Source organism: Megalobrama amblycephala, unplaced genomic scaffold (assembly GCF_018812025.1).
Source record: "Megalobrama amblycephala isolate DHTTF-2021 unplaced genomic scaffold, ASM1881202v1 scaffold522, whole genome shotgun sequence".
NCBI classification, from domain to species: domain Eukaryota; kingdom Metazoa; phylum Chordata; class Actinopteri; order Cypriniformes; family Xenocyprididae; genus Megalobrama; species Megalobrama amblycephala.
The window spans coordinates 1-13,355 of NW_025953436.1; the positions used below are offsets into that span (position 1 = coordinate 1).

Genomic DNA, 13,355 nt, shown 5'->3' on the forward strand with positions numbered 1-13,355 from the left:
GGATGGCGAGCTGCCGGCCCATCGTCATGACGTCAGTATGGCAGGAAGTCTCCTCCATCTCTACGACGTCCAGTACGAGGACGAGGGTGTGTACGAGTGCGAGGCCGACAACTCCAAAGGCAAAGACTGGCACAAAACGCACCTGTATGTGGAGGGTGAGAGTCACATGACCTCTTTACTGAGACACACCTGAGCACTGAACAAGATAGAGGTTTATTCTGGAAAATAGAGTGCATGTCAGAAATATGATCACACACTGTGTGTTTACACGTGTGTGTGTGTGTGTGTGTGTGTGTGTCTCAGGAGCTCCTGAATGGGTGGAAAAGATCAGCAGCTCGGAGAGAGACATCGGAGGAGATTACATCATGTCCTGTATAACCACCGGGAAACCCAAACCCCACGTGCACTTCCTGAAGAACGGACGAATGGTACGGCGTCATTTCAAGTGACTGATGCTGCGTTCATGTGATCAGTTCATGAGTGTTTCTCGACTCTCAGAGCTTCAGGAGTGTAAAAACACCAGAAATCATCCAGATTAGGAAAATGCATTTGTAAACTGCTGAACCTGATCAGTGGATGCAGAGAGACGCAGTGTAATGAATGAGTGTGTTGTGGAGCGTCTCGGACGCTGGCTGTGTTTCCGTCTGGAGCGAGGCCTTCCCATCATGCTCCTGGTTATGTAACAGTCACAGCAGATGGTTGTTATCCAAACACCTGAAGTGTGATTACAGCGTCCGGCGACACTCAGAACGCTAATCAAACATGACTTCTGACCGAAGAATCATGCCAGACTGACTCTTTTCAGTGTCTGCGCCGTATTTATGTTAATTTTTGATATTTTATTTAGCTTTATGACTTTGATTTATTAAATAAATCAATTAATAAATAATCAAATACTTTATTTATTTATTTATTTATTAGTATTAATTAACATAAAATAATGGATTTGTATGGCATCATTTATTAATTTAGCTGTTTTTATTTATTTATTTATTTTTGATGTTTTTATTTTTGATCTAATCAAATGAATTAATCTATATATATACAGTACAAATATTTGTACGTTTTTTCTACATTGTTATTTTATTTGTTTTTATGGCTTCTTCTCATTGATAAGCAGTAGGAATATGATGTTGATGACATTTATTGGTGACAGCGTTCATGAGTGTTGACGGATGAATCTGTTCGTTCTCTCCATCAGTACGGCAAGAACCACGAGTTACGCTTCACGGACCTGACGTTTGACGATTCGGGCATGTATCAGTGTATCGCTGAGAACCGTCACGGCGTGATCTACGCCAACGCCGAGCTCAGGGTGTTCGGTGAGCTCAACTCTGATTGGTTGACCGGGTCAGAGGTCATTCAGTTTGAGCCTCAGATGCAGATGTTCCTCCTCTAAATGTGTGTTTGTTGTTTTCTCAGCCGGCGCTCCTTCATTCGAGAGGAACCCTGTGAAACCCAAACTCCTGGGGGCCAAAAACGGCCGTGTGGTGTTCGACTGCAAACCCAGAGCGGCGCCGCGGCCCACCATCTCCTGGAGCAAAGGAACCGAGCTCCTGCACAACTCCAGCAGGTCAGAGGTCACCGCAGCATCTCTCGTTCACGACACGCTCGCGTCACGTCCGGACCTGCTCAAATAAAGCCTTTCCTCTATCTCTGCAGGCTCTTCATTTGGCCGGACGGGAGTTTAGAGCTGCTCAACATCACTAAATCAGACGAAGGCAGATACACGTGCTTCGCAGAAAACGACCGAGGCCGAGCGAACAGCACCGGATCGCTGTTAGTCACGGGTACGACATGGAAACACAACACACACGTACTGTTCACCCTGGCAACCACATAGCAACACTTTAGTAACCACCCAGAACACATCTGCTTTCTGAATGGCCTCAAAACCTCAAACAGAGATGCTTGTATTCTGGCTCACTCCTGCCCTCTGCTGCCACAAACACACAGCTGCACCTCTGCTGCTGACAGTGATCAATGAACAAGAGTCATGTGATTCCACTCGTTTATCCTATTGACTGTATTGAGATGAGTTTGCGTCTCTCTCCTCAGACGCCACCAAGATCACACTGGCCCCGTCGAACGCTGACATCAATGCGGGCGACAGCTCCAGGATGGAGTGTGCTGCGTCACATGACCCGACCCTTGACCTCACCTTTATCTGGTCCCTCGACGAGCACGTCATCGACTTCGACAGTGACCGAGAGCATTTCGAGCACAAGATGGTGATGACAAACATTTAATATTTACTGAGATTAATGAATCAAAACTTGATTAATATCATCATTACTATAACTAACGATGACTATATCAGCGTCCACACCGCCGGCCGATACGTTCTCTTTATATAAGCGAGCTGCAGTTTTGTCATCTGTCACTTTAAATGCTCAAGCTCTTAAAGCAGGATGGATTCTGATTGGCTGTTTTTATCATTCATCAATTGAAAAAAAAATCATTCTGAAAGTGATTCCAGTGATATCGCTCCTCTGTGTCATTAGTTGTGGCGACTCTCTATTCAATCAAAACTTTATAGTTATAGTTATCGTTTTTTGCAGTGAATGGATGTCTTGTGTGCGTCTCAAACATGAATTATCTCTTTCATCACTGCTGGTCAGGATGTTAATCAGGCCGGTCAGGCCGGGACGTCCAGCTCAGAGCTGCTGATCAGTAACGCACAGCTGAGACACGCGGGACGATACGCCTGTACGGCTCAGACGCCGGTGGACAACGTCACGGCCGCCGCAGAGCTGGTGGTGCGAGGTGAGACCGTATATATAACACATATATCATCCAGTCTGGAGCTGGAGAAGCTCATTTGATGAGAAACCTTTGAGTTCTTCTTGAGATCTCTTGTATGAAATGTTTCAGATGTTGTTGAGATCTCCTGTGAATCTCCTGAGGAGATGCGTTTGGAATCAATGAGTCTCTTTCATCTCACGCATCTCCTCGCTCTCAGGTCCTCCAGGTCCTCCCGGCGGCGTGCGTGTGGACGAGGTGACGTCCAGCAGCGTGAGGGTGATGTGGAGTCACGGGACAGATAACCTGAGCCCCATCTCCAAATACAGCGTCCAGTACAGAGACGTGCGCGAGCAGCAGGACTGGAGAGACGCGTCCACCTGTCAGTACATCACCGCTCTTGAGATCAGTGTTCTCCGTCAAACACTCGTATCTAAAGCAGTGCTTCTGTGTCTTCAGCTCCAGTCAATGTGGAGGGAAATGCAGAAATGGCCACCGTGATCAACCTGATGCCCTGGACGGAGTATGAGTTCAGAGTCACGGCCACCAACACGCTGGGAACCGGCCCGCCGAGCGACCCTTCACCCCGAATCACCACCAGAGAAGCCCGTGAGTCCCTTCTGTCCTCTCAGTAAACACCTTCAGTTCGTTTATCCCTCCTTCTGCATTCGGGTTCGTCTTGAACAAGTGGTACATTCAAACGAATCGAATTAATTCCAGTAGAGTTAATCATTATCATCATGACCCGGGATGAAGAACATGTGGTCAGTTTCAGTCAATCCTCACTAGAACGGCTGCTGATAGCGATCTGATTAAACACTGAGAATTAAACCTCCTCCAGCAGAAACGTAATTGCATAGCGACACCATAGTAACTGCAAATGCCTTAGCAACCGTGATCACCGTCATCATGTTTGAAGTGTTTGACTCTCTCTCTCTCTGTAGGGCCTGTCGTGGCTCCGTCTGACATCGGCGGAGGAGGCGGAGCCAGTCGGGAGCTCACCATCACATGGACGGTACCAGAGCTCACATTTATCACCAGTTTCACTCAGAAACATCTGTCTGAATAACAGCAAAACACTGTTTCTCTTGTCATTTAGACATCATCATCTCTCAGTCTTAGATAATGTCTCATTTGCATATTTAAATTACGCAACAATGCGGTGTGGCAAGTATCTGAGTCATGTTCTGATCCGCAGCCGGTCCAGTCGCAGTACTACTACGGCAGTAACTTCGGCTACATCATCGCCTTCAAGCCTGAGAACGACTCCGAGTGGCTGCGAGTGACGGTCACCGACCCACAGGCCCGGAAGTACGTCCACAAAGACCCCAAAATCCCTCCGTCCACCAGGTTCGAGGTGAAGATGAAGGCCTTCAACAGTCAGGGCGAGGGTCCGTTCAGCCTCAGCGCCTTCATCTACTCGGCGCAGGACGGTGAGTGACGCTCCTGCAGACAGTCTCAGGTGACGCAGGTGAAGAAGCGTTCTGACGTGTGTGTGTGTGTGTGTGTGTGTGTCTCAGTGCCTGCGGACGCGCCCACCATCGCCGAGACTCGAGCGCTGTCGGCCACTGAAGCCGTGGTGACGTGGGTGCCGGTGGCGCTGCAGAGCGTGGAGGGTTACCAGGTACTGACCCGCCCGTCACACGACACTCCTTCACTGTTAAACTCCAGTTAAACTCCAGCGGGTGTTCTCCTTCAGGTCCGGTACTGGAGGGAGACGCTGGAGAACGAGGCGTCGGCGCAGCGGGTTCTGGTGCCGAGTCGAGAGAACCACACGCGTCTGGACAACATGAAGGCCGACTCGCATTACCTGATCGAGGTGCGGGCGTACAACGGCGCCGGGTACGGACCTGCCAGCCAGAGACACAGGATCCACACCAAGAAAGCCCGTGAGTCTGACAGAATCTGACGAAATACTCCAAATCATCATATCAGAATGATTTCTGAAGGATCATGTGACACTGAAGACTGGAGTAATGATGCTGAAAATTCAGCTTTGATCACAGGAATAAATTATACTTTACTAAATAATATTTCACAGTTTTTACTGTATTTTTGATCAAATAAATGTAGCCTTGATGAGCAGAAGAGACTCTTTCAGAAACATTAAAAATGTTACATTAAAAAGTTCCTCTATACGTAAGGAACAGAGTGCTTCATAAGGAGGTCATATGTGGGATCTTTGACATCAAAATATTTGAAAACCCCTGATTTTAAGAGATAAAGTGAGGATGATATTTATGTACAACTCGTAAGAGTAAAGTACAATCTTCAGATGGGTTTTCTGCTCTGATTGTGTTCCTCAGCTCCGAGTCGGCCTCCTAAGATCACCGGCACAAAGATGCACTACAGCGGCACGTCCATCAACATCGCCTGGGAGAAGGTGCAGTCGCTGGCCAACGAGTCGACGGTGGCCGGATATAAGGTCAGAAAGAGACGATGCTCCGCTGACCTGCTGCTCTCGTGTGCTTCAGTTAAACATGCATACACGTATCTCAAAGATTTGACAATAAATATGAGATGAAGAGTGAATATTCATGTGCAGTCTTAAAAATCTTAAAAATTGTATCATGCATCTTTCTGAAATAATAATGAACTTGTTCTTTTTACACAATTACATCATCAGTACTGAATAAAACATGTTTTTCCTCCATGTCCATTTAACAATATATAATGAAGTTCAACTGCAGTTTTGAGTGTAAATCAGGCAGGAACATTAAACATTAAACATTCCTGCATTTCACTGAAGTTTCTAGTCAGACGTTTTGACCTGCTGTCCTTCAGAATAATCATACTTGCTGTTTTAGGCGTTTAAGAAGCCATTGAGATATAATGTCAAATATCCATGTCTAACAACCCTTTCAAAACTGTGATAATATTGACAGCCAACTCGTCATTGCTCTAGTCTTTTCTTCTCTATTGTGTCGTATATCCGAGTGAAATGCTTCTCAAACAAGAACAAATGTTGGGCGGGGCTTGATTTTGTCTGTGTGGAATTGATTGGATGGTTGTGGCTTTGCTATTGGTGGATCTCATCAGAGAAGAGAAGAGATGCTGCAAGAGGGAGGAGAAGATATTCTGATTCAAGATTACCAGGAACATGAATTGTATTTCCTAACACGACTGTATTTCTGACATAAGCTGCTGCTTTGATTCACATTTAATGATAGTTGTGATTCTCTCAGCTCTTGACCTGTCCCTGCTCTCCCTCAGGTCCTGTACCGGAAGGAGGGGCAGCCCAGCGGGACGCTCTACACCACAGAAAAGCAGTCCATCGATCTGCCCCTGATGAAGGACGATTACCTGGTGGAGGTGCGAGCACACAGCGAGGGTGGAGACGGGGCCGTCGCTCAAGTGCGCATCGCAGGTACAGCGTCCTGATTCAGTTCAGTTCAGTGTTGATTCAGTTCAGTTCAGTGTTGATTCAGTTCAGTGTTGATTCAGTTCAGTGTTGATTCAGTTCAGTTCAATTTTAATTCAGTTCAATGTTGATTCAGTTCAGTTCAATGTTAAAGGCCCCGTTCTTCGTGATCCCATGTTTCAAACTTTAGTTAGTGTGTAATGTTGTTGTTAGAGTATAAATAAAATCTGTAAAATTTTAAAGCTCAAAGTTCAATGCCAAGCGAGATATTTTATTTAACAGAAGTCGCCTACATCGAACGGCCAGTTTGGACTACATCCCTCTACTTCCTTCTTTAATGACGTCACTAAAACAGTTTTTTGACTAACCTCCGCCCACAGGAATACACAAGAGTTGCGTTTGTAGAGTGTGTTTGTCGCCATGTCGTCGAAACGCTGTTATTTTCATCCCGCAGTCCAATCACCGGGTCTGATTCCGGCTCAAATTGATAGGGTAAAATTAAAGACATGTTTACAATAACACTGAGCGCGTGCATCTCCACGTTATGGTAAGAGGCGTGACCTTTCCGGGCAAGATGCGCTAAACTGCTGTCGAATCACAACACAGGAACCGCTGGCACAATCAGAACTCGTTACGTATTTCTGAAGGAGGGACTTCATAGAACAAGGAAGTCATCAGCCCGTTTTTATGACAGTGGAAACAGCGGTATACAGATAAGTCAATTATGTGAAAAATACTGTGTTTTTTTACACGCGAAACATGAACACATGTTATATTGCACACTATAAACACAATCAAAGCTTCAAAAAAACACGAAAAACGGGACCTTTAATTCAGTTCAATGTTGATTCAGTTGAATATTGATTCAGTTTAGTTCAGTGTTGATTCAGTTTAGTTCAATGTTGATTCAGTTCAGTTCAGTGTTGATTCCGTTCAGTGTTGATTTAGTTCAGTTCAATGTTGATTCAGTTCAGTTCAATGTTGATTCAGTTCAGTTCAGTGTTAAGTTCAGTTCAGTGTTGATTCAGTTTAGTTCAATGTTAATTCAGTTCAGTTCAATGTTGATTCAGTTCAGTTCAGTGTTGATTCAGTTCAGTGTTGATTTAGTTCAGTTCAATGTTGATTCAGTTCAGTTCAGTGTTAATTTAGTTCAGTTCAATGTTGATTCAGTTCAGTGTTGATTCAGTTCAGTTCGATGTTGATTCAGTTCAATGTTGATTCAGTTTAGTTCAGTGTTGATTCAGTTTAGTTCAATGTTGGTTCAGTTCAATGTTGATTCAGTTTAGTTCAGAGTTGATTCAGTTTAGTTCAGTGTTGATTCAGTTTAGTTCAGTGTTAATTTAGTTCAGTTCAATGTTGATTCAGTTCAGTGTTGATTCAGTTCAGTTCAGTGTTGATTCAGTTTAGTTCAGTGTTAATTTAGTTCAGTTCAATGTTGATTCAGTTCAGTGTTGATTCAGTTTAGTTCAGTGTTGATTCAGTTCAGTTCAGTGTTGATTCAGTTTAGTTCAGTGTTGATTCAGTTTAGTTCAGTGTTAACTGATATAAGTACAGATATATCGAAACTATCCAATGCTCTCTTAATCCCAAAGCTATGAAAACTGTTTCTCTTTATTCATCCTTTTTGTCCTCTTAAGGTTTACATAGCCTATATTGCATTGTTGTTGCTTTATTACCCTGGCAACTTTTCTGTGTTTGTGTATTTTTCTTTTTTTTTTCTTCTTTTTTTACATGTATCTGTATTGATTTAATGCTTTGATGTTTTATATTGTTTAATTAATTAAAAAAAAAAAAACGTTCAATGTTGATTCAGTTCAGTGTTGATTCAGTTCAGTTCAATGTTAATTCAGTTCAATGTTTATTCGGTTCAGTGTTGATTCAGTTTAGTTCAATGTTGATTCAGTTCAGTTCAGTGTTGGTTCAGTTCAGTGTTGTTTCAGTTCAGTTCAATGTTGATTCAGTTCAGTTCAGTGTTGATTCAGTTCAATGTTGATTCAGTTTAGTTCAATGTTGGATGGACAATAATTTCCTTCAACTAAATCAGAAGAAGACTGATGTTATGTTGTTTGGCCCTTCACACCTTTTAAATAACATAAGTTCTACCCTAGGCCCCCTTCAAGATAACATTCGTGATAAAGTTAAAAATCTGGGAGTTACCCTTGACCCTGAGTTAAAATTTGATAAACGAATCAACTCTGTAGTTAGAGCCAGTTTTCTGCAGCTTAGGGGACTTCGCAAGCTGAAAAATATTCTGAGCTTTAGTGATTTGGAGACTGTTATTCATGCGTTTATTTCAACCAGGCTGGATTATTGCAATGCTCTATATGCTGGAATAAATCAGTCCTCGCTTCCGCGATTACAACTGGTACAGAATGCTGCGGCTCGTTTTTTAACAGGGACAAAAAAGAGAGAACATATTACACCTGTGCTGTCGTCACTTCATTGGCTACCCGTTCGTTTCAGAGTTGATTTTAAGGTTTTAGTATTTGTATTTAAATCAATTCATGGTCTTGCCCCTTCTTATATTTCAGAACTTATCCATTCGTATTCCCCTGTGACAACGCTCAGATCTTCCACCCAGATGATATTAAATGTTCCAAAATCCCGACTTAAATCCAAAGGTGACAGAGCTTTCTCAGTTCACGGTCCTAAGCTCTGGAATTCCCTACCTGTGTCTATTAGACTTTCCCCTACTCTTTCTACATTTAAATCTTCTCTCAAAACATACTGTTTTCTCAGGCATATGTGTAATTAATTTGATATACATTTTTAGTCTTAAATATTGTTTTATATTGCATGATGTTCCTGTCTTAATTGTATTACTTTTGTTTGTTTTCTTTTGATATTTTATTATTAGTGTTTAAATTGTATTGTTTGAGGATGTTTTGTTTGGTATATTGTGCAGCACTTTGGTCAGCATTTATGCTGTTTTAAAGGGCTCTATAAATAAACTTGACCTTGACCTTGACTTGACCTTGGTTCTGTTCAATGTTGATTCAGTTTAGTTCAATGTTGGTTCAGTTCAGTGTTGATTCAGCTCAGTTCAATGTTGATTCAGTTTAGTTCAGTGTTGATTCAGTTCAGTGTTGATTCAGTTCAATGTTGATTCAGTTTAGTTCAGTGTTGATTCAGTTTAGTTCAATGTTGGTTCAGTTCAATGTTGATTCAGTTTAGTTCAGTGTTGATTCAGTTCAGTACAGTGTTATTTAGTTCAGTTCAATGTTGATTCAGTTCAGTTCAGTGTTGATTCAGTTTAGTTCAGTGTTGATTCAGTTTAGTTCAGTGTTGATTCAGTTCAGTTCAGTGTTGATTCAGTTCAATGTTGATTCAGTTTAGTTCAGTGTTGATTCAGTTTAGTTCAATGTTGATTCAGTTCAGTTCAGTGTTGATTCAGTTCAGTTCAGTGTTGATTCAGTTCAATGTTGATTCAGTTCAGTTCAATGTTGATTCAGTTTAGTTCAATGTTGATTCAGTTCAGTTCAGTGTTGATTCAGTTCAATGTTGATTCAGTTTAGTTCAGTGTTGATTCAGTTTAGTTCAATGTTGGTTCAGTTCAATGTTGATTCAGTTTAGTTCAGTGTTGATTCAGTTCAGTTCAGTGTTATTTAGTTCAGTTCAATGTTGATTCAGTTCAGTTCAGTGTTGATTCAGTTTAGTTCAGTGTTGATTCAGTTTAGTTCAGTGTTGATTCAGTTCAGTTCAGTGTTGATTCAGTTCAATGTTGATTCAGTTTAGTTCAGTGTTGATTCAGTTTAGTTCAATGTTGGTTCAGTTCAATGTTGATTCAGTTTAGTTCAGTGTTGATTCAGTTCAGTTCAGTGTTATTTAGTTCAGTTCAATGTTGATTCAGTTCAGTTCAGTGTTGATTCAGTTCAGTTCAATGTTGATTCAGTTCAATGTTGATTCAGTTTAGTTCAGTGCTGATTCAGTTTAGTTCAATGTTGGTTCAGTTCAATGTTGATTCAGTTCAGTTCAGTGTTGATTCAGTTCAGTTCAATGTTGATTCAGTTCAATGTTGATTCAGTTTAGTTCAGTGTTGATTCAGTTCAGTTCAATGTTGATTCAGTTCAGTGTTGATTCAGTTCAGTTCAGTGTTGATTCAGTTCAGTTCAATGTTGATTCAGTTCAGTTCAGTGTTGATTTAGTTCAATGTTGATTCAGTTCAGTTCAGTGTTGATTCAGTTCAGTTCAATGTTGGTTCAGTTCAATGTTGATTCAGTTTAGGTCAGTGTTGATTCAGTTCAGTGTTGATTCAGTTAATTGTTGATTCAGTTCAGTTCAGTGTTGATTCAGTTCAGTTCAATGTTGATTCAGTTTAGTTCAGTGTTGATTCAGTTCAGTTCAATGTTGATTCAGTTTAGTTCAGTGTTGATTCAGTTTAGTTCAATGTTTGTTCAGTTCAATGTTGATTCAGTTTAGTTCAGTGTTGATTCGGTTCAGTGTTGATTCAGTTCAATGTTGATTCAGTTCAGTTCAGTGTTGATTCAGTTCAGTTCAATGTTGATTCAGTTTAGTTCAGTGTTGATTCAGTTTAGTTCAGTGTTGATTCAGTTCAGTGTTGATTCAGTTCAATGTTGATTCAGTTCAGTTCAGTGTTGATTCAGTTCAGTTCAATGTTGATTCAGTTTAGTTCAGTGTTGATTCAGTTTAGTTCAATTCAATGTTGATTCAGTTTAGTTCAGTGTTGATTCAGTTCCGTGTTGATTCAGTTCAGTTCAGTGTTGATTCAGTTCAGTTCAATGTTGATTCAGTTCAATGTTGATTCAGTTTAGTCCAGTGCTGATTCAGTTTAGTTCAATGTTGGTTCAGTTCAATGTTGATTCAGTTCAGTTCAATGTTGATTCAGTTCAGTTCAATGTTGATTCAGTTTAGTTCAGTGTTGATTCAGTTCAGTTCAGTGTTGATTCAGTTCAGTTCAATGTTGATTCAGTTTAGTTCAGTGTTGATTCAGTTCAGTTCAATGTTGATTCAGTTTAGTTCAGTGTTGATTCAGTTTAGTTCAATGTTTGTTCAGTTCAATGTTGATTCAGTTTAGTTCAGTGTTGATTCGGTTCAGTGTTGATTCAGTTCAATGTTGATTCAGTTCAGTTCAGTGTTGATTCAGTTCAGTTCAATGTTGATTCAGTTTAGTTCAGTGTTGATTCAGTTTAGTTCAGTGTTGATTCAGTTCAGTGTTGATTCAGTTCAATGTTGATTCAGTTCAGTTCAGTGTTGATTCAGTTCAGTTCAATGTTGATTCAGTTTAGTTCAGTGTTGATTCAGTTTAGTTCAATTCAATGTTGATTCAGTTTAGTTCAGTGTTGATTCAGTTCAGTGTTGATTCAGTTCAGTTCAGTGTTGATTCAGTTCAGTTCAATGTTGATTCAGTTTAGTCCAGTGCTGATTCAGTTTAGTTCAATGTTGGTTCAGTTCAATGTTGATTCAGTTCAGTTCAATGTTGATTCAGTTCAGTTCGATGTTGATTCAGTTCAGTTCAATGTTGATTCAGTTCAGTTCGATGTTGATTCAGTTCAGTTCCATGTTGATTCAGTTCAGTTCCATGTTGATTCAGTTCATCATGCTAAGTTCGTGTGTGTGTGTGTTTTCTGATGATATATGTGTGTGTGTGTGTGTTTTCTGATGATATGTGTGTGTGTGTTTTCTGATGATATGTGTGTGTGTGTGTTTTCTGATGATATGTGTGTGTGTGTGTGTGTGTTTTCTGATGATATGTGTGTGTGTGTGTGTGTTTTCTGATGATATGTGTGTGTGTGTGCAGGTGCGGCAGGAGCTCTGGCGTCTTCGTCTCTCGGCCTCTTCTCGCTGCTCCTCGTGGCTCTGCTGAGTTTGATCCTCTGAATGTAGATTCATCCTGATTCAATGAAGCTGAACTCTCACGGATGAAACGCGCTCATATTCCTGAGTCCGTCCGGACTGAAGGTTCAGGACAGAGCGTGTGTTCAATGTCAGTTCAATATGCCTTACAACATCTCATCTCTGATTGGTCCAGCGGGAGCTGCCACAGGAAGTGCTGCTGCGAGACTTCCTGTGAGGTTCAGCGGGGACGGATCAGCGTTTGAGCGTCTCATGTTTGTCTTCATGTCGTCGTCAGATCAGTGGCTTTCTCTTATTTCTGTGACGGATACAGTCAAAGCAAAGCAACAATTCATTCACTTTTACTGGTTTATTATATATGCAATAATTTATATAGATATTGGTCTATTCGATATTGTATCTGTTTTTATATTAGCATATCTCTAGATTTTTTAATTAGGACTATAATTTCTGCATTGGAGCGTCAGCGGCTGAATGAGACGGACGTTTGTGCTTGTTTTCAATCTAATGAAATATGATCAGCTGATGTAAACGAATGCGTGTGTGTGAATCAGATGAATATAATGATCATGTGATGATTTATAATTGATTCATTAGCACTGATTCTTGAGCACAAACGCTTGTTTTGACTGTATCGCTCTGTCGTTCGCAGGTGATTCGTGATGAATGTCATTGAACTGCGTTTTATTTTCATAATAATGTTTGTAACGGTCGCTAACTTTAATGAACATCAGTCTGTTTATATTCAAACAAAAACTGATTCATTCCAGTCCTGAATCATTCGCTCTGGAGCGTTTGCTGAAATATATGATTTGTGTTGGAGTCATCATCTGATGATAGAGTGTATTTTGTGTTCTGATCAGGAGAAACGCTGCGGTTTCACTCGTATCAGGATCAGAAGCGTCTTGTTTTTCATGAAGCAGTGGTTTCAAGTGTTTCTCCTGGTTGAAGTGCTTTTGCTCCTGATCTGCGTCTGCGTGAGAGAGTTTTGCCAAATGCATGGATGCCTTGAGCTTTAGCGGCCTGCAGTTACTCAGAGGCCAGATGCATGATGGGATTGAATGGACTGATCTTCATACTCATTGGTTCAGTTCAAGCACAGGTCAGACTCTTTAACTAGACTAACCTGTCAGTGATTACCTGCTTCATTCAATTAAACTTTATAGAGACCAAACAAACTCGTCTGCTGTGAGCTTCTTCATTCTGAATCCATCAGATCCAAATCTGTGCGCTGAAATATGGACCTCACTGTTCCTGAAAACATTTATCAATTCTGCCTCTAATAGTGTGTGAAAACATGTTGTATCTGAGGTTTTTCTTAGGCCTTTTGAGAATAAAATAAATAAAATTTTCCTCAATGTTGTTTTAGATCACAAAGTCAAAAGCAGCGTTTCAGGGCCGCCCACACGTTCGAAACAAATAATAAAGCACAAACTAA

General features: G+C 41.2%; 1 protein-coding gene across 1 annotated transcript; it reads left to right on the forward strand.

The window, feature by feature from the left end:
• Positions 1-5: 5 nt before the first annotated feature.
• On the forward strand, positions 6-13,095 carry LOC125261906 (contactin-1a-like; the record flags this gene model as incomplete). Its single annotated transcript, XM_048180491.1, has 17 exons — positions 6-155; positions 304-428; positions 1,202-1,322; positions 1,423-1,573; positions 1,663-1,790; positions 2,059-2,231; positions 2,622-2,766; positions 2,963-3,124; positions 3,202-3,351; positions 3,687-3,757; positions 3,941-4,175; positions 4,263-4,366; positions 4,442-4,631; positions 5,049-5,167; positions 5,956-6,109; positions 8,635-8,724; positions 11,862-13,095. Coding segments are annotated over 17 exons (2,348 nt in total), but the record flags the coding sequence as incomplete, so codon positions are not given.
• Between the last annotated feature and the right edge of the window lie 260 nt (positions 13,096-13,355).